Source organism: Amblyomma americanum, chromosome 11 (genome assembly GCF_052857255.1).
Source record: "Amblyomma americanum isolate KBUSLIRL-KWMA chromosome 11, ASM5285725v1, whole genome shotgun sequence".
NCBI classification, from domain to species: Eukaryota; Metazoa; Arthropoda; class Arachnida; order Ixodida; family Ixodidae; genus Amblyomma; species Amblyomma americanum.
In genome coordinates, this window is record NC_135507.1 from 34,043,089 (window position 1) to 34,064,998 (window position 21,910).

Here is a 21,910-nt window from a genome sequence, read left to right on the forward strand (position 1 = left end):
CAGACCTTGTGACACAGGGAGTTACAAGAGCTGTCAACTATGGCAGAAATATCTTCTGGTTTGGTATATTGTTTTAACTAGGAGGCAAGATAACCACTCTTCAGAATACACAGTAAAGAGGGTTGGAAAAGAAGGCAGAATGCTAAAACTAGGAATCATATTGGCAAGTGCCTAAATGCTGGCACAGTCCAGGCTGGTCGTTGACTGCTTTGCAAACCTTTTGTCGCTTCTTGGGACCATATAAAAGGAAAGGAAATTCAGCACCTCCGTAAAACCTGTCTCCCTTTACTTTCGAACTTGCAGTAAAAGGAGATATCAGCCACTGTTGCTCAATTTGTAGGGAACTGCACATAACAAGCAGCAGTTGTGCATATGGCTCCCATCAGTCACCTACTCAATTGCTCCATTACTTTCCCTCACTGACATGATATTTCCGCCAAGTTTTTTCTGCTTTTAAGAACTTAGCTTGTTCTATATATATACCCTAATAAACTCCTCAATACCTTTTTTGCAGTTTTCCCCTTTATCTGAAAGGCTCCCAACTCTCCTGGATGCTCATTCTCCCTTTTGCACAAACACATTGGGAGTTCCATTACTCAGCCTATCTCAAAAAGAGAAATTGCAGGCCTTAGTAACAAAACATCAGGAGATATCATCAAACTGGTTACCTGGCCATAGGCGAGGACTGTGGCGTTGTACCCTTCGAAACACCTGGAAGTGAAACATTCAACAAATATGTCATCAGATGATTGCCATTTACATGATGTGGCACAAAAGGCTGCATGCGCCTACCCCAGAATAAAAATGGGCAATTTTTTGTAATGTACACACATTGTAAAGACCACATGGCCTTTTTGCAATGTTGACAAGTGTACTGTCGGCCACAAATGTTTGTGGGATCTGCGATGCATGCCGGAGCGAAGCAAAACTGCATTGCTGTGCCATCTGCCATCAAAAAGCGTGGTGTCGAGGCTTACGACACGCCTGGTGCGGCAGTACTGCGAGTTAGCCTCTACACCATGCTCTGTGACGGCAGATGGCGCAGCAATGCAGTTTTGCTTTGCTCCACCATAGATCGCAGATCCCGCAACCTTTTGTGGCCGACAGTACATGTCAGCAACATGTACTATATTTTTGTTAAGCAGAAAATTTAGACATATGAAAATACCACATTCATAAAGAAGAGCAATTCCGACTGAGGACAAGTGAGAAAACATTCACAACAAAAACAATATAGTGTCATGTATTCTGAACATTACTTTAAGGGTTCTCAATCTTTTCGGCCTCTGGGAACCCCCAAGGTTTTCAGAAGTTGCCAAGGAATCCCTGCGTGTCTAGGCTTCCATTCTTCCCTGCCCAATATATGAAAGCAAAGAAAAGCATGCAGACACACAGACCATAAAAAATTCAAAATTAAAGTAATAGTTGGATACACCTTGAAACAGTCTTCTGCAAGCAATTACAGTATGACTGGTTCCAATTAGAGTAGGTAAAGGAAAGGTTGGGGTTGAGGCATGCACAAAGAGCAGTGGCCAAAGAGTCCATGGCTTCAGCGGAACCCAGTTTGAAAACCCCTGGATTATTTTACCTCGCACGAAAAAAATGGTGACAAGCCATTCACAATGAGAAGCAGCAGCTGAGAATGCGCATGCTCGAAAGTGCCATAAAAAGTCTCACCCCTCGATGAGTGGGCGCACACACGTGTTGTAGATGGTGTCTTGGTCGGAGGAGCAGTCGAAGACGTGGTCGAAGGTGAACGCCTTCTCCTTGCCGACCCAGATCTGGGGCTCACCGGGGGCAACACTGGTGCAGGCATGGCACATGTCTATCACCTCCCGGGGTATCAAGGGCCGCACCCTGGGAACACGAAACAAGGAAAACAAATCTCGTCAATCAGTGCTCTCAGGTCAACATGGGGGAAAGTAGCATAAATCTGCTTCAAGCAAAGAAGAACCTAACGAGTGCATGATTTACATTATAGCAATAACAAATGAAACAAATATGTAAGCAGAATGAGCAATTTCAGCAGAGAAAAATTTGGCAAATTAACTTAAAATGAACTTGACAACTCCATTCAATTTCTGTTCTTTGTAAAAATCATTTCTATATGGCTCTTTTCCGCTATGCCAATATCTCTTCGGCAGCAAAAGAGGAATTTACAATGTGAACATCTTTCCGGCAGCAAAATAGGAATTTATAATGCCAACATCTGTCCAGCAGCAAAAGAGGAATTTATAACGCCAACATCTATCCAGCAGCAAAAGAATTTATAACGCCAACATCTATCCAGCAGCAAAAGAATTTATAACATCAACATCTGCCTGGCAGCAAAAGAGGAATCTATAACGTCAACATCTGTCTGGCAGCAAAAGAGGAATTTATACCGTCAACATCTGTCCGGTAGCAAAAGAGGAATTTATAAGGTCAGCATCTGTCCAGTAGCAAAAGAGGAATTTATAATAACATCTGCATGGCAGCAAAAGAGGAATTTATAATGTCAACATCTGTATGGCAGCAAAAGAGGAATTTATAATTGTGAACATCTGTAAGGCAGCAAAAGAGGAATTTCTAATAACATCTGTCCGGCAGCAATAGAAGGATTTATAATAACATCTGTATGGAAGGAATACAGGAATTTCTAATTGTCAACATCTGTACGGCAGCAAAAGAGGAATTTTTAATTGTGAACATCTGTACGGCAGCAAAAGAAGGATTCATAATAACATCTGTCCGGCAGCAAAAGAAGAATTTATAATGTCAACATCTGTACGGCAGCAAAAGAGGAATTTATAATAACATCTGTCCAATAGCAAAAGAATTTATAATGTCAACATCTGCATGGCAGCAAAAGAGGAATTCATAATTGTCAACATCTGTACGACAGCAAAAGAGAATTTGTATTAACATCTGTCCAGCAGCAAAAGAGGAATTTATAACAACATCTGTCTGGCAGCAAAAGAGGAATTTATAATAACATCTGTCTGGCAGCAAAAGAAGGATTTATAATAACATCTGTCCGGCAGCAAAGGAGAAATTTATAATAATATCTGTCCAGCAGCAAAAGAAGAAGTTAATTGTCAACACCTGTTTGACAGCAAAAGAGGAATTTATAATGTTAATATCTATCCAGCAGCAAAAAAGGACTTTATAACATCAGTATCTGCCTGAGAGCAAAAGAATATTTTGCTCAGAAAACTGTAGTAAAAGATTTCCTGCAACTGTATTCAAACTCGTGACGTCAACACCGAAAACCACCCCGTGATAACCAACTGGAAGTGACTAGTGATGCAACCCAGACTCTGGAATCCATGTAGTATAAATTTTACTTACGCCACTGCAGTCTGCCATCGGCAACAGCCGGCAGCAGCCATGCCACTATTTAATTTTCTGACGTTTCCTAGCATGTAAAAGCTCTGATATCAGTGAAACAAGCCCCTTTGTAAGCAGAACACGGTTTTCTACCAACAAAGGGCAGCTTCAAATTCAATTTAAAAAAAAACAACTGCGCGGCACTGACCACTTTTCACTATTCAGTCATGCTGTGGCACTGACCACTTTTCACTATTCAGTCATGCTGTACTGAATGCCCACTGTCGAGAATATCAAAGCAGAACTGCTTCAAAATTTTAATAGCCTTCCGCGACCTCCTTCACAGGTGCGACGCGGTACGATGGAACTCTCTTCACAAGCGGCGGCATTCGTGTAAGAAGGGTTCACAAAACAAACGACGAGCAGCTCAGGATGAGCGCGCATTTCCGGAGCACAGGACCATGCGGACAGAAGCGAAGGGAACGCACATCTGCGGCAGAACGGTGAGACCGCTTTCAAGAAGAAAAAAAAAAGAGACTAGTGACGCGCCAAAGGACACGTAGATGGCCTTGGACGCTGATACGCGGCCGACAGCAGATATCACCACGGGCTGATACCGAAGCTCGGAAAACGAAACTATGCAGCGATGGGGCCGATCGGAACTGGACACTGTGCCCGTTCGAACCGCATCCAAGTTCGGCCTGTTGTAGCTAGCTCACGTGGTGCCGCTGCTCTTTTGCGCGCCAAAAGCGTTGGAGCAAGGAAAAAAAGACGAAGAGCGCGGTACGAATTAAGCGCGCTTTTAAAATGCATCGAAAATGCACCCGGCCAACAAAAATTTTGGAATTTGTTGGAATTGACCGGAAGTGTGAATTATCCGAGTTTGAACTGCCGTGAGTCTTCTGTATGTGTCCAGAAAGTACTGTAAAACACCTGCAGATATATGAAATGCACTGCCAGTTTTAGGCAGGCATTTGAAGAAAGCAGCACTCTGGGATATAAACCGGCAATCCTGCTAAGGTACGGACGTGTAGGTACAGTCGGGGTCAAAAGCCTGCGGACCAAGTGTTCCTCAAAGAAAGCATATAGCTCTGCTATTAGCCAGCGGTTGGAGACCACACTTGAAGTGAAAGTCAACAATGGTTTTCATCTCCACAAATGTGGCCTCCAGCTTCCGGATAATAATAGAGCTATTGGCTTTGTTTGAGGAACAAGTAGTCCACAGAATTTTGTCCCCGACTGTACACAAGTGGTGTGCCAAGCTGGGTAAAAATGAATTGCAAAGAATTTTACATATAATTCCACGTTATATCTTAACAGTCTCCACTGAACGTCCTGCGGACTCTGTGAAGCCAAGCTACCACTCGTTCAACCAATCGGAAAGTAGGCACTGCGCACGGCTAGCGGCATTGGATATATCTGTCCAGTGAAGATATGCACCATGTTTGTAGACAAGAAATTATATCAGATGGGACCAAATCCGGAAAACAGGGACGGTAATGAACCAATTCGGTGCTCAGTTTGTTCAGCCAACTTGTGGGATCGCATTCAGTTCTAATGAAACAGCGTCCGTGTTCCATGTCTGTGCCCCTTTTTCTTGACCTCTTCTTGTGAGCAGTCTAACAATATTTTCTGATCTTTCATAATCTGCTCCGTTTTGTCTTCCAGCAAAAATTGCTTGGCTGTCCTTACCTTCCACTGCTCCTCTTAAAAAAAAAAACAGTGCCTATCACCTTCCCAACCAAGTTTGTCCTTCATTTCACTTTTAATAAGATATACACTCGTCTGACTAATGCCTTTAATCTGTAGAGGTGAAACCATGTTTCACCAAAGGTCTCTAATCGCAGCAGGAAGTGAATTGTGATTTAAGCAAGCACTGCACAAAAATGTTAATATGCACTATCGGTCGACAGACGGGCGCCCATATCATATGCTTATGTCTTTTCATGTGCTATAGTGTTTGTGATCGATCGCCAGTACTCATTCAGCCCAGGTACCTTTGATATCTTGCTTGCAGGCTTGCAAACCTTCATTTGGTGGTCCTCCAAAATGAACTGTCAATGTTCTGCGTAACATCTGAAGTGGTGACCTTAACTAGGATCACCATCCATATATCACATGTCGTGTGACCATCCAAGAACATTTAAGTTTGAACACCCAAAAATAAATTGCAGCACCATGCACTTCACATAAATTTACCAAACTTGCGCAGCATTTCTCATACAAGTAAAAAACTTTGAAAATTCCTCAGTAGGCGCTCAGCAAGCACAACGCGGCAGCTTTAGAGAAACTGCGAAACTCGACGTGGACCATTTAGAATACGCCTTAAAGCCGCTTCTAGAAAGCAGCTGAGCGAGGTCCTTAAAGAACTCCGCGAAATCAGGACAGGGCAGACACAGCCCAAAACTCAGACCCCACCACCCCCAATGGTGGAAGCAACACAGCCACAAGATGGGCAGCTCGAGGCTCTCATAATGAACATGCAGAAACAGACGCAAGAGCAGATGCAATTTATGCAGCAGAAATTTGCCCTTCTAGAGCAAAACGTTAGAACACACATTAAGAATCAGAACGCGCAGAGAACGACTAACGACGCTAGAGAACGCCTATATAACGAACGCAGGTTCGGCGCAGAAACCCTCAACTCCAACCCTAGTACACCATCATGGCAGAACGCCTCCAACAATTAGAGATATGGCAATGGAACTGCAGGGGGTACAGGCAAAAACAAGGCCTCCTGCAGCAGTACATTTATGCCAAAGGAACCCCGCCAGACGTAATTATATTACAGGAAACCAACTGCACACCTTCGCTGAGGGGCTATACGTGTCAGGAAGCTCGCCGTACGGCGACCCTCGTAAGCAAGAAATTGGTAGCCACAGCACACGACGAAATAACGGACACTCGGATCGACCACACGATCACAGAGATTATACCTAAAAAGAAAGCACAATCCAAGAGCACCTTTATTATCAACCTATACAGCCCGCCTAAGCAGAAGGATGGGGACTTTAGCAGGCTTTTTACAGAGGCTAGAAAACTAGCGGGCAACAACACCCTAATAATAGCAGGCGATTTCAACGCCAAGCACCCAAAATGGGGTTACAGCAAAGACGATAAAAAAGGAAGAACAATCAGCGACGCTGCAGAGCAAACGGATTGCGATCTCCTAACTGACGAAACCCAACCAACCAGACAGGGTAACAGCGTCAGCCCAGACACTTGCCCCGACCTGACTTTTGTGAGGGGCGCCAGACAGGTCGAGTGGGAAAACCTACTCGAAAACCTAGGAAGCGACCACTATATACTGAAAACCAGCATCACAGCCGAAGACACAAAACGAAAAATAGGCAAGACCCGTCTCGTCGACTGGGACGCCTTCAGGGCCCACTGTAGACAGATGCAAGGAGGCGACATTGTATCTGTGGGGGAGTGGAGCCAACAGCTCAAGGAGGTCCAGGAACTCTACACCAAAGAAGTGGACCGAACCGAACACGCCCCGGAGGTGGATAAGCGACTCCTCAAGCTATGGGAGGCGAGACGCGGACTCACCGCACGGTGGAAAAGACAAAAGCTGAACAGGAAGCTCAAGACCAAGATAGCTGAAATCACCAAGCAGGCGGAGGAGTACGCGACGCAGCTGGCCAGACAAGGATGGCAGCAGTTTAGCAACGCGCTGAACGGCACCCTGAGCACGGCCAGAACGTGGCAGATCCTCAAGTCCCTCATGGACCCAAGCAAAAACAAGTCGGAGAGCGGCAAAGCAATACGAAGGCTGGTGCACCAATACACCGGTACAGATAAACAACTACTGGAGGAGGTCCGGGTCAAATGCTACGGCAACGACCAGGTCGAGTGTTACAAAGAGGAATATCAAGGCGAAGAGAACCCCGTCATGGACAGGCCCATAACCAGGGAAGAGGTGGTCGATGCGATCAGGTCGGCAACAAGAAACACGGCAGCAGGAGCAGACAGAATCCGCAATTCACTGATCAGAAACTTAAGCGACGGAGCTATTGACCAGCTCACCGCGTACCTCAATAAACTATGGCAGGAAGGAACAGTACCCGCCGAATGGAAACACGCGGTCGTGGTGATGATTCCGAAGCCCGGTAAAAAACTACAAGTGGAAAACCTCAGGCCGATATCCCTCACATCGTGCCTAGGCAAGATGTACGAACGAATAATAACGAAGAGAATTCAGTCACACCTGGAGAGAAACCAACTCTACCCTGATAGCATGTACGGGTTTCGAGCCCACCTGTCCACGCAAGACGTACTCCTCCAGCTAAAGGAGGAAGTACTTGAAAAAATGCCGAGAAGCGGAGAAAACGTTGTCATGGCCCTCGACATCAAAGGAGCCTTTGACAACGTAAGCCACGCCGCCATCATGGAAGGCATAAACGACACGAACTGCGGAAGGAGAGCCCATAACTACATCAGGGCCTTCCTAAGCAACCGAACAGCGACCGTAGGGCTAGCCGAGCTGCGAAGTGACGTCTTCGCCACACCCTGCAAAGGAACACCCCAAGGCTCAGTCATATCGCCGGTGCTCTTCAACATGTCAATGCTAAGACTGGCAAGAAAGCTCAAAGAGATCCCGGGTATCAAACACGCCATGTACGCCGACGACATAACCGTGTGGATCACCCAAGGATCGCTAGGAGAAAAACAAGACCGACTACAGGAAGCCGCCACCTGCGTAGAAGACTACGTGAAGGAGAGGGGCCTGAAATGCTCGACCGAAAAATCGGAGCTCATCAGAATAGGGAGACACCCTACCCAAGCCCCACTGGACGTCGTCCTCGAGGGACAACCGATCCCGGAGAAAAACATAATCCGCATTCTGGGCATGTGGCTACAGAGTAGCCGCAAATGCAGCCACACCATCACCCTGATCAGGAAAGCCACGGAACAAGTAGGAAGAATGATCAGCCGAGTATCCCAAAGAAGATACGGAATGAAGGAAGACGACACCCTAAGACTCGTAAACAGCCTAATCGTCAGCAGGGTCACATACTCGCTGCCCTACCACGCAACAACAAAAGCGGAAAGAGAGCAAGCCGACTGTATACTAAGGAAGGCCTACAAGATCGCTCTGCACCTACCCAGGAATACGTCAAATGAAAAATTACTCCAGCTCGGAGTCAGCAACACCTTTGACGAGCTAGCAGAGGCTCAAATGGGTGCGCAGTTGACGAGGCTCAGGGGCTCCCCCACAGGAAGGGCGCTCCTAAAAAGGCTAGGTCGGAACGCAAGTGGTCTGGCTGACAGATACACAGAAGTTCCAGACGACCTCAGAAGAACTTTCAACGTGGGACCCTTACCTAAAAATATGGATCCCAACCTACACGAAGAAAGGCGGAGAGCCAGGGCCGAACAGATAAACAGAAGGCTAGGCCAATCCGAAAGCACACTATACACAGACGCTTCTATGTACGCAAGAGCAGAGAAACGCACAGCCGCGGTAGCGGTGGTCAACGGTACAGGGGAAACTATCACCTGCGCTTCAGTAGGGGTGTCAGGGATAGCAGAGGCCGAAGAAATTGCCGTCGCGCTAGCGATAGCCGAAGGCTACAGAAAAGGTCGCTCCCTAAATATCCTAACGGACTCGAAAGAAACATGCAGAAACTATACGAAGGGCAATATCAGCGGCACTGCCCTCAGAATAATCAGCGAGGCGGCAGCCTCAGCTGAAAGAATACCCATACAACATATAATCTGGGTGCCAGCCCACGCAGGCGTAGCAGGAAACGAAAGGGCGGACAGTCTAGCTCGAGGGCTCACTTACCGAGCAGGCTTATCGATCGTCTCGGAGTCACGGCTACTCATATGCGAGGGGGGCTACACAGAGACCCTACAACTATATAGGGGAATCAGAAAGAGATATCCATCACCACACAAAGCACTAAATAGGGAAGAGGCTGTAGGATGGCGTAGGCTACAGACGAACACCTTCCCTAACCTACACACATACAACAAGATATCACCAACGCAATTCAGACCAGACTGCCCCTGGTGCGGCAGTACGCCCACACTCTATCACATCACCTGGGAATGCAAGAGAAACATAGCATTCCACAATCAACAAACACCGAGTGCGGAGCAATGGGAGAGCTGTCTCTTCAGCAGCGAGCTTGAGGTCCAGAGGGCCTTGGTAAAGCACGCAACTGAAGCGGCACAACTCAGTGGAGCCCTGGACTGAGGGCCCACTCTTGCTTGAAGACTCAAGTCGCCAGCACCCAAGCAAGACGACCAGGAAGTCTTCATCCCCGCGAACCTCTTGGAAAGAAATAAAAGTTTTCTCTCTCTCTCTCTCCTCCTTCCATTTCTTTTTCCCTTTTAATCTCTATATTTCCCCCTAGTTATCTGGTCCAGAGCCTGTGACGTCACTCAGCCATCGACCAATGGTAATTTCGTTCTAACATCCCCACGAGTCGCAGCCGAACATGCGCTCTAATGCTATCGCGTCACAGCCCACGTGAACGGGAAGCTACCTTGCATGCAGACTCTCCTCCGGTTTTACGTCAGTACCGAATATGAACTGTATTTGACGGTGATCAATTCTTCAGGATAAACCTAATTAGAGGAATTGGAGAATTTTCTTAAGCTCCGCCTTAAGGGTGACGCGACAGAGTAATTGACTTAATTACCGTATATACAGAAGGTCGTTTTCTACTCTACATTGAAAGATCCCTGGGAGTCCTCATACCCCTCCTAGCGCAGTGGTTCAGCGGTTAGGCGATTCTACACTGCCCTTCTATGGCAGGTGCTGCCATCTGTAAGGCTTGAGAGAACTAGGTTGGTCTTCCTGGGCGACCAATAATTTAACTGCCGCCTGCCAAGGTAGGCAGCTTGCTCACTAACCGGCGGGCAGTTTGCGATGACGCCGCAAGGTCACGTGACCTATAGGTGGCCCACCTGCCTCCTACGTTGCTTCTCTGGGGAAAGAAAAAAAACTTTTAGGACGAAGGAATCCGGGATTTTTTCGCTCACGGCCGACGACGCCGGATTTTCTGTGACTCGAGCTCCCCAACGCTATCGTGTTAATATTAAACGCACTTTTTTTTTTCACTCCTACCCTGGAAGTAATTGCTGGTTTCGCACTAATGAGCCGTTAACTTTCACACTGCTCGCACGTCTATAGATATGCATCCCCAATTCCTAGGAATACGCTGCGTAAATAGCATGACCAACCCAGCCCATGATTTCTTGGGGCCACTTCCGATCCCTCCATCTGCCAAAAGATTTGGTTTATGAGGGTTTAACGTCCCAAAGCGACTCAGGCTACGAGGGACGCCGTAGTGAAGGGCTCCGGAAATTTCGACCACCTGGGGTTCTTTAACGTGCACTGACATCGCACAGTACACAGGCCTCTAGAATTTCGCCTCCATCGAAATTCGACCGCCGCGGCCGGGATCGAACCCGCGTCTTTCGGGCAAGCAGCCGAGCGCCATATACCATGCACTCAGCCACCGCGGCGGCTCCATCTGCCAAAAGAAGAGCTGCTTGAAGTGGAAGTCAAACCAAGGCGTCCTCTTACGCCTGCCGCCTCCTCTAACTGCGTAAGCTGCAAACCGGACTGGAAGGAAGCGGGAAGTGGAAGAGCAAACAAGCCCCACACCGCAGGTGTTTGGGATTGCCAATGGCCCGCCTCCGCTCGGCCCGCTAAAGCAAGCTCAATTGGCGATCAAACAAAAAACAAACAGGGTCAAGAAGAAGCCAAGGCGGACTGCAGGCGGCAAAGCAGGCACCAAACGTGTTTGACCCGTCATAAACGAAGGCTCGCGAGGAGCTTCGGAGAACGGGTATACAGACAGACGCACGCACATCGCAAGCGTGCGTATACATCCCATCACGATCTTGGGTTTCGCGCGCGGCCAGCCGCCGATGCGAGCCGCACGGCGGCTTCGTAATGAAGGAGCGAAAAATGGATAAAAGTTCAAACGAGCGCACGCGAGAGGGCTCGATTCCCGCCGCGCGTGCGATCATGGTGCGCACGATTAGCCACGCCCGGCGCACGTCTCGAATGTATACATTATAGCGAGTGGAAAGCTTTGCAGCGAAATATCGCCGCGAAGAATCGAGAGGGGCCTCCCGACGTATATGCACGCAGAGAAATTTTAACAAAATTGGTTTTTGAGGAAAGAAAAGCCCCGCCGCGGTGGCTCAGTGGTTAGGGCGCTCGACTACTGATCCGGAGTTCCCGGGTTCGAATCCGACCGCGGCGGCTGCGTTTTTATGGAGGAAAAGCGCTAAGGCGCCCGTGTGCTGTGCGATGTCAGTGCACGTTGAAGATCCCCAGGTGGTCGAAATTATTCCAGAGCCCTCCACTACGGCACCTTTCTCTTCCTTTCTTCTTTCACTCCCTCCTTTACCCTTCCCTTACGGCGCGGTTCAGGTGTCCAACGATATATGAGACAGACACTGCGCCATTTCCTTTCCCCAGAAAAACCAATTATTATTCGAATCGCGGTGCACAATTGCTGCAGTGAATAATGTGTGACACAAGATGTGCACCTTTGTCACTTTTGTTCCTCACATTTAGCGCATGCTCCCCGAGTCGCTCATTTATGCAGCGCCCTGTTTGCCCGATGTACATCTTTCCACACGAGAGTGGGAAAGCATACACGACTCCGGTGCATGGAGCAAGGGACAAAGGTTGCCCGAATGTGGTTCGCCGAATGTTTCGCGCACATCGTTCATCTGTATCACCACGCACCAACTAGGCCCAACAGAAGTGTTGTTAACGAAAGGAGTAGAAAAGGAGTAAACTGTCCCCTAGCGCACTCCCTTTAACGAGCACGGTATGCAGACCCAAGCTCTGGGGTAGATTTTTATCACTAAAAATGTGGAATACTTACGCTTGGTAACGGGAACAAATTCCCTCCTTAAAATTACACGCGACGTTGTAGCAGTTATGACGATTTTAACCGATGTTTCAATCTCTACAGTATACACTCTGAATACGAATACGCCTATATGGGAGTAAAAAGAGTAATCTGTCCTCTAGCACACACCCTTTTATAGAAGGGAGTCCGTTAGAAGACAATTTACTCCCTTTTAACCACTTTGTTTAGAGCGTAGAACGTTCTTGCGGGACATAGGAACGCGCTCGTGGTGTCGTTTTTGTTCCATGTCTCCTGCCCTTGTTTTATACGCGCAGTCCTACCTTATATATATTTTCAATCTATTTGCCAACATCACGACCACCAATGCCGCGTTTAAAAGACTCCTCTCATTGCTAACTGCATCAAGTTACTATGCTTTGTAGTGGGAATATGCATCCTTTGCCATAATAATAATAATAATTGGTTTTTGGGGAAGGAAATGGCGCAGTATCTGTCTTATATCGTTGGACACCTGAACCGCGCTGTAAGGGAAGGGGCAAAGGAGGGAGTGAAAGAAGAAAGGGAGAAAGAGTAGCCGTTATGGAGGGCTCCGGAATAATTTCGACCACAGGATCTTTAACGTGCACTGACATCGCACAGCACACGGGCGCCTTAGCGTTTTGCCTCCATAAAAACGCAGCCGCCGCGGTCGGGTTCGAACCCGGGAACTCCGGATCAGTATAGCCGAGTGCGCTAACCACTGAGCCACCGCGGCGGCAAGAGTAAGCATTCCGCATATTTTTCAGAGATCGAAATCACTCCGAAACTTACCCTGTATGCGCCTAATATGGAGTGCGCTAGAAGAGAGCTTACTTCCTTTTTACTCTCATACAGGCTTATTCCTGTTTAGGGTGTAGGACATGAGTTTACTCTGGCTGAGACGATGCGATCTGTGAATGGCGCCGTGCGGCTGTATTTTGTTTACAGTAACAGGTGCAGTTGTGGCCGAGTAGAACAGGTGCACTACGCGGCCGCTCATTATTCCAACACGACCCACAGCAAAATTTATTTCGCTTCACTATTCAGGTTTGGTTTGGTTGGGGATTTTTTTTTGGAGGGGGAAGGAAATGGCGCAGTATCTGTCTCGTATATCGTTGGACACCTGAACCGCCCCGTAAGGGAAGGGATAAAGGAGAGAGTGAAAGAAGGGAGAAAGATGCCATAGTGGAGGGCTCCGGAATAATTTCCACCACCTGGGGATCTTTAACGTGCACCGACATCGCACAGCACACGGGCGCCTTTAGCGTTTTGCCTCCATAAAAACGCAGCCGCCGCGGTCGGGTTCGAACCCGGGAACTCCGGATCAGTAGCCGAGCGCTCTAACCACTGAGCCACCGCGGCGGGTACTTTCCGGCAGTAAATTAAAATAAAGCTTGTGCATTAAAAGTAGGCTTGTTGAAGATAATATATCGGAATATTGTCTGCATCATTGACGCTGACCAGCTATGAATAAAAGTTCGCGTTAGACTGTACCCAAATGCACAGCAAACAGCGGTCAGAGGTGGGCAACCTCGTGAGGTTTCGACCTCATGAGGTCGACCTCAACCTCAAAATGACAATCTCACGTCGTGAGGTGAGGTTGAGGTGAGGTCGGCGAAGGCTCGAAATTTTGCGAGTGAGGACAGCAAATCAGACCTCAACCTCAAGCGTAAGTTTGAGGTTGAGTGAGGTCGTCATTCGGCGAGGTCGAAATTTTGAGGTCGAGACTTTTTGCAGTTGCCACGTCTTACTCCGACGACTGCCGCTTCCGAAGCTGAGTTGCAGGGCGCCGCCGCAATGTTCATGCAGTGATGACGCTTGGTGTTCGGTTTCCCCTGTTTGGACAACGGATGCCACAGTTTCCTCTTAACTTCCGATGCTGCGCCGTAATGTCCGTTCAGCCCGAGCCTACAGGAAGACGCACCCCTCTGGTCTTCCTGGAAGGAGCGCTACTGTCACAGCACGCCACTCACCCTCCCCCTTGCCGTAGCTGCCTGCCGGTCGACTCAAACTACCGGGAGCGCGCAAAGCATGTAACTCACGTTGACCCGCGGTAACTTTGTTTGATGCCGCAAACAAATAAGTTAAGTACACCAAGCACGCAATAAATTCGTCGCAGCGCGGACGGCCCCAAGCAAGACTGCTTCGTGTTCATGCTCGTTGCCGGCACTGACGTCATGGCTTTTGCCTTGCAGTCGAATAAAGAGGATCCTGCTGTAGTACGTTACAAGCTGACTTAACAGAAACTGGAGTAGTAGGCACAGGCTAGAGAATGTGATTCAGGTGGTTCCTAATAATGACACCTGCTGATTTGATTTAAAAAGCACGAAGCCAGAAAAACCTGTGACACCGTCGAAGATTTTGATCGGTGACTTCCCCTTTCGAATCTCACACTAATTATGTATATTCCCGTTAAATAATGCCAGCAGATACAAATATAATTTCGCTATTTTATCCTTCCGAATAACCTCTATTTAGTCTCCGGTTCCTTGTTCCTTCTCGGAAATTCGCTTATTATGCCGAAACACCGCAACACGAGGCGAACGCACCAGCATAGCGGTGTTGCAGCGGCCGGGAGAAATGCAGAACTATAATCAATGTATGGTGATGTGGTAGCTGATTCCTTTTCCTTTTTTTAATGAAGATGTGTGAATGGAACTGATTACATGGTCGCGCTGTGCTGCTGAGTCGCTGTTTCAAACCTTCTAATATGACGTTTAATGGGGCACACTGTTGTTCGCTCATTCTTTTTTTTTCTTTTCTCGTATGGGATCAGTTAGGTTGGCGGCCTGCCTTGCAGACCACCAGGCACTACACGTTATCTTTCCTTTAACCATTTTGCAGAGACCCATCGTTCACCTTAAACGGCTTCGCAGAATGCTCGCGCGGTGCTCGTGGATAAAAAACGTCGAGGATGCTGGCGTACCATTTATTAGTTCAGTTTTGAAGGAAAAAAAGTGATTGACTTAAAGCAGCTTGTCTCAGACTGGTTGACGAAATGGTACCCAGAATTCTGTTGAGGCGTATGAGTACTTAGGCGGTTTTTTTCCCCCGGTGTAGGGAGAGGGGTGGTGGGCGGGTTGGGGGGGGTGGTAGGGCTGAAAAAGATTTCGCTGCGGGGAAATTTGAGCGGAGGGCTGTGGTGATCTTGATAGAGAGAGCGGTTCACGCTGCCCATTCTAGGACAGTTGTTTTGAGACCCGTGTGATTTTAATAGTTGGCACAGTGTTCGAAGACGTAATCTAGCCCTTTCTTTCAAAATGCCGCGGATTCACCGAGTCATCGGAGATTTCCGAGGATTTCGAAACCATTACCATCGCCACCTGGAGGGAGGTGGCGCAAACGGGGGAGGGTCTTGACCTCCCAGGAACATCATCACCCTTAATTATTAGCTGCGGGTATTCTTATTTTCCCGCACAATAATTGTCTTCGGTTGCTGGGTAAGCACAATATTTAATCAATATTCTGGGAACTTTTAATTTGGTAGCGGTATATCAGACTTCCCCGGACTCATAAGGATACACTGTTAGCATCATCATCATTATCTCGAGAGTCAAAGACATGTATCGTTGCATGGTATTTGCATTATGATATACATGAGAACTGGCGCGTTTACCTGCTGGACAATCCGAATGTTCTTAATGTGGGCCGGGTTGTGGGCACTCTTTATAATGCGTCATGCGCGCATGTGTAGTAATGTGGGATTCATATGGATCTTTAAATGGGGCGGAAGGGGGTTGGATGGGGGCCTGATATGACGAGAAATTACATCGTTGTCACGTGAGTAGGTGTGATGTCATATTACAGCGCCGTCACGCGAATAGGTTTGATGGCACATTACATCGTCGTCACGTGACCTTGTATGAAGTCATACTCATATGATGTCATCACTAATAATACCAATTAGTCTTAGCGTTACCCAATTATATTAAGTAGCATTGATTAATTATGTGACGTCATCGTCATCGTCGCGTGACTCGTCGGCTCGTGACGTCGCATGGCGCCGTTTCTTGCGGATACTTTTTTGCGGATATGACCTGTAAATTGAGCCGCGCATTAATAAAAGAAGCCGCTCGCTTCTACACAGACATAAATACAACGTGCCTCTTTTGGTGTAATACAGTCGTCGCAGCTTGTGAAGTGTTTTCGAAGGCAACCTACAGAGGACTGAAAAGAGCATTCTCGCTATGCCGGATAGAGCTAGAAAATCGAAATATACTGATATGCGTCTGCATAACCGTCGCATTGGAAAGTACATCGACGAATATCGACGTGAGGTCCAGATTTTTTGCCCACTTCTGACAGCGGTAACAGAAGCCTTAGCGTTCGAAACACGCGATTAAGAGGAGCGCTACGCATTCTTCCGCAAGAAAGATGCCGTGTGCAGAAAGCGCCGCTTTCTAACTCCCCATTTCAAAGCGGCATTTATACTCCCTCTCGGGAAGCGGCTGTTTTTACTCCCAATTCCGTGACTGCAGCTGACTGCAGGGTGACACAGTGTAGAAGCTGAAGCGTGACAAAAAAGAAACAGCGGCACAGTGAATAATTATGCGGCACAGTGTTTTACTGCACGCCGGACGGAGTTTCTGCGGCAATATTAACAACCCCACGATCGCGATACATAAACGATTCTAAAGCAATCGCTGAATAAAAGCAATCACTGAATAAAAGCAACTACGTCGATTAGTCGCGATCCAGTGTTTCAATCTCAATCCAGGTGAGCCGGCGTGCTTGGCTTCCTAAAAAACTTCGCATTAAGGCTCGGCCCGAACACACGTCGACAGGGGTCGCCGCAGGGAGGCCGCATAACGACGTAAAAAAAGTGAAACTATACCTTTACAGTGTGCCAAGCAGCGAATGCCGAGTTTTACGACGGATCGCACACAAACTGCAGAAATTATACACGAGCGAAAACGTGACGTGACACACACACACACACACACACACACACACACACACACACACACACACACACACACACACACACACACACACACACACACACACACACACACACACACACACACACACACACACACACACACACACACACACACACACACACACACACACACACACACACACACACACACACACACACACACACACACACACACACACACACACACACACACACACACACACACACACACACACACACACACACACACACACACACACACACACACACACACACACACACACACACACACACACACACACACACACACACACACACACACACACACACACACACACACACACACACACACACACACACACACACACACACACACACACACACACACACACACACACACACACACACACACACACACACACACACACACACACACACACACACACACACACACACACACACACACACACACACACACACACACACACACACACACACACACACACACACACACACACACACACACACAAGCTACACCCGGCGCAGCTATAGCCCCATCAGCATTCAACCGAGTCCCCCCCGACTGCACCGGACCAGCCTGTGCATGTCGTCCGCCGAAAGAGGATGTTACTTCAGAGGGCGCGCATTTTAATGGAAGCGCCGCGCAGCAGAGCCCGTCGCGCTCCTACTTTTTATACCCTTGCATGCAGCGCTCGTATGCCAATGATGCGGCTCTTGCGATCTGCACCGCGTTTGGATATGCGCTCCCACCAACGAAACGGAAACGGGAAGAGGCTACAGCGAGCACGTTGATACAGTGACGAGCATGCAGCGGCTCACAGCCGATAGAACACATGCATTTATTTGTACAGAGATTAGTTTGTTTTTTTCACACACGCTCTAATAATAGAAATAGTTGCAGCAACACCTGTACAATTCTTTAAACGTGAAAAATTGCAACGAGACTCTTCATCAACGACAAAGACATCCAAAAACTAACAAGCACTCTTACTTAGGCAGCAACCGATTGCTGCACGTTAGTGAAGTTTCTATTTAATATGGGTTTGATGGCGTATAACCCAGGAAGCACTAACCATCGGCCCAATATCAGGTGTGAGTTGGCTATGTTCGGCCCTACAGTGCTAACTTCATTGCCCCGTATTGGCGTTGCCACTCTGTGCCATATCGGACAAACCCGCCGTGGTGGCTCAGTGGTTATGGCGCTCGGCTGCTGACCCAAAAGACGCGGGTTCGATCCCGGCCGTGGCGGCTGAATTTCGACGGAGGCGAAATTCTACAGGCCCGTGTGCTGTGCGATGTCAGTGCACGTTAAAAGAACCCCAGGTGGTCGAAATTTCCGGAGCCCTTCACTACGGCGTCCCTCATAGCCTGAGTCGCTTTGGGACGTCAAGCCCCCGTAACACAACTCAACCCATATCAATGTCCCTACTTGCCCGCTGTACTACCCATATTGGCAATGCCCTTTTATAACATCTCCAACACTTGTCCTGAATGTCCGCTGCTCGCATATTGGCAATGCCGCTTCATTACACCTCCAACGATGTCCTTACTTGTGCACTTTAACACCCATATTGACAACGCCGATTCATTATATTTGCAATGATGACCCTACTTGTGCATTGTTGCCCGCATATTGGCAATGCCTCTTCATTAGACCTCCAACGATGGCCCTGCTTCGATGCTGCATCCCCCATATTGGCAATGCCGCTTCGACACCTATTTTGTTTATGGGGGTTTAACGTCCCAAAGCGACTCACGCTATGAGGGACGCCGTAGTCAAGGGCTCCGGAAATTTCGACCACCCGGGTTTGTTCAACATGCACTGACAATCGCACAGTACACGGGCCTCTAGAGTTTCGCGTCCATCGAAATTCGACCGCTATGGCCGGGATCGAACCCGCGTCTTTCGGGGCAGCAGCCGAGGCCCATAACTACTGAGCCACCGCGGCGGCCATTTTTTTATATTGGAGTTAACTGCACCGTCCCCAGCAAGAGTACGAGGCCACCTCCCATTTCAAAATGCATTTCTGTCCCAACTACGCACTTTCTTCTATTCGCTAGAGGTTACTCGCTAGAGGTTACTCGCTAGAGGTTACTCGGCAAGAGCAACCTGGTTCGCACAAGCCCCACCCCGGTGGCAGTGCCTGCCATCGCAGGGCAGTGGCGCATCGCTTAACCGCTACACCACTGCGCCAGGAGTGGTGTGAGAACTCCCATGCAGGATGTTAAGTAGAGAATAACCAATTCTGCATATATGGGCATTAATCCATTTAGCTATCGCGTCAAACCCATAAGGCGGAGCTAAAGTGTCATTCCAATTTTTTTTATTTCAGCGGAAGTTAAAAATTTTAACACAAAGAGTGTAGTAGACCGCTAAAAAACTGCAAAGCGAGTTTAGCTGAGGCGGCGTGAGCATTGCTATCAGAACAGAAACTGACGCCTCACCGAGAGAAGGAATCTAATGAGAAATAAATTTTAGACACCCACGACGAACTGAAGTTGACTTCAATCGATAGATTAGCGGGTAAAAACGACAAAGATGTTCGTTATTTCAAGAATAGAGCTTTAATATAAAAATCAGAAAATGCCAAACATTTAAATAGTTATACCCTCAGGCAGTTTTAAAAAGCTTTTTTTTTTTCGCTGAGGCTAGCCACTCCGAAGTTCAATGCCAAACGGTGGCCACGGAGTCTTGTTCATCTTTGACGTCATTAGTTTGAATCGAGTGGAAAAAAAGACATTTGATTTTAAGATTGAACTTTTTTCCACTCGATTCAAACTAATGACGTAAAAGATAAACAGGACTCCGCGGCCACCGTTTGGCATTGAACTTCGGAGTGGCTAGCCTCAGCGAAAAAAAAAAAAAGTTCAGTCTTAAAACCAAATGTCACCCGCCGCTGTGGCTCAGTGGTTATGGCGCTAGGCTACTGATCCGGAGTAGCCGGGTTCGAACCCGACCGCGGCGGCTGCGTTTTTATGGAGGCAAAACGCCAAGGCGCCCGTGTGCTGTGCGATGTCAGTGCACGTTAAAGATCTCCAGGTGGTCGAAATTATTCCGGAGCCCTCCACTACGGGCACCTCTTTCTTCCTCTCTTCTTTCACTCCCTCCCTTATTGCTTCCTTTACGGCGCGGTTCAGGTGTCCAACGATATATGAGACAGATACTGCGCCATTTTCTTTCCCCAAAAACCAATTATTAATTATTATTAAAATCAAATGTCAGCAATAAATGCGCGTTTTGCAGACGAAGGTCAGCATAAACAAATCTAGACAACTACCGTTTTTCTTTGTTTTTTTTTACTAAGAATAAAAATTAGCCGAATCACGCAGCCGATTAGCGATGCGAGAGCACCACTACTGCCACCTGTTGTCGTGCGAAGTCCCTGAAATAACGCTAAATACAGACCGCGTCGCTGCTAGTAGCTGCCTGCTTCGAGCGACGCGCGGCGCCACGGCGCCGTACCGCAACAACGGGACGCGGATCGCAAAGTACGAGGAAAGGCGGCCGCCAGGCGCGATGCGAAACAAACACGCATAATCTCGGGCAGGAAGATGCAGACACACTGGCGTTCCAAGTATAACGCGCAACTGGCTCGGTGCAACCAGGGTCGGAGAGGGATGTCGGAGAGTGGGACGGGAAGAGACTTGCCAAGCGCGCGAAAAACGAAACCAACAAAATGCAAATCACTTCCTCCAATCGCTCCCGCGTTGCGAGTCGGAGCCGCGCCGCACCAACGCACCACACCACACAGAAAAACGCACGGCAGTACTACCGTACGTTCGCCAGTGTGAAGGGGGGAGGGAAAAGCCGTCCGACCGGACTTGCGAGCAGCTGAATGAGCGGAAAGGGAAGTAGGGGGTGGAGGGGAAGCCTTCATAAAGCTCTTTTATGAAGTGGTGCGCGCCGGCGCGGACGGGAAGGGTAGTAGAGGGAAAGGGACATAATACCAACCGCGGCCGGGAGGCCCGCGCACTTTGCGCGAAGCCATCCCGCCGTCGCAGACGAAACAAAACCGAAACCACAACGAAAAGAGAACCGCTCGACAGGACGGGCTCGCAGAAAAAAAAACAAAGAAAAAGACTAACCGCAACCACGACTGCGGCGACAGTGAGAGCGCGGAACTCTACATTCCCGCCACCATCATGTCTCGTCCCGTTTAATTCCCCCTCCGTCGTTCTTTCTTTCTATAGTTCGTTTTTTTTTATTCCCTCAAGAAACAACCCAAGTGCAGGAAAGAGATTCAGGGGACGTGTATCAACACAGGACGGGAGAGGTACGAGGCAGCACGCTATGCAGGCTCTGGGTGGGCGGGGTTTTCTTTAGCGCTCAATAAGAGACCCATGGTGGGCGGAGGGGAGGCAGAAAACACCTGCTTAAATGCATCCCTCGTTTAACGCTGCAAAGCCAGTCGCTTCTTTATCTTTCGCATTCTTCGCAAAAAAAGGGAGGAAATAAAAAAAAACAATTTCACCGATGGGATCTCGACTTCCGGCGCGGTTCGCCCCGAGGTCGCGTAGTGCACATGCAGCGAAAGCAACAACTCTCGCGTTCGCGCCAAATGCTATCGCAACAACGCCGACAACGCCCCCGTGGTGTTGCGAACGCCCGCCGCTAGGGGAGGATTCAGCGCAGTGGCGGCGGCGGCAACGAGCTCGCGACGCGTGACCGCGTTGCGCGACTGCTCACGCGCGGCAGTTTGCTAGCGTTTCGTTGAAAAAAAAAATACAACGAAAAAAAGAAAGACGTCGAAAGACCTCGACGGCTTTCTTTTCTTCGCGGTGCAGGTGC

The 21,910-nt window shown here is 48.4% G+C and overlaps 1 protein-coding gene across 6 annotated transcripts in view; it reads right to left on the bottom strand.

Moving 5' to 3' along the window:
* Positions 1-21,910, bottom strand: part of Klp31E (kinesin-like protein 31E) — a 92,165-nt gene that overhangs the window by 42,067 nt on the left and 28,188 nt on the right. For all 6 annotated transcript variants that reach the window (XR_013309903.1, XR_013309902.1, XM_077643748.1 and 3 more), the window contains exons 2-3: positions 1,678-1,857; positions 669-711 (exon numbers count right to left, since the gene is read on the bottom strand). Coding sequence is in view for 4 of the 6 variants with exons in the window: in XM_077643748.1 (XP_077499874.1) it covers positions 669-711; positions 1,678-1,857 (223 nt within the window). In the remaining 2 variants the exon portion in view is untranslated. The remainder of the gene's footprint in view (positions 1-668; positions 712-1,677; positions 1,858-21,910) is intronic.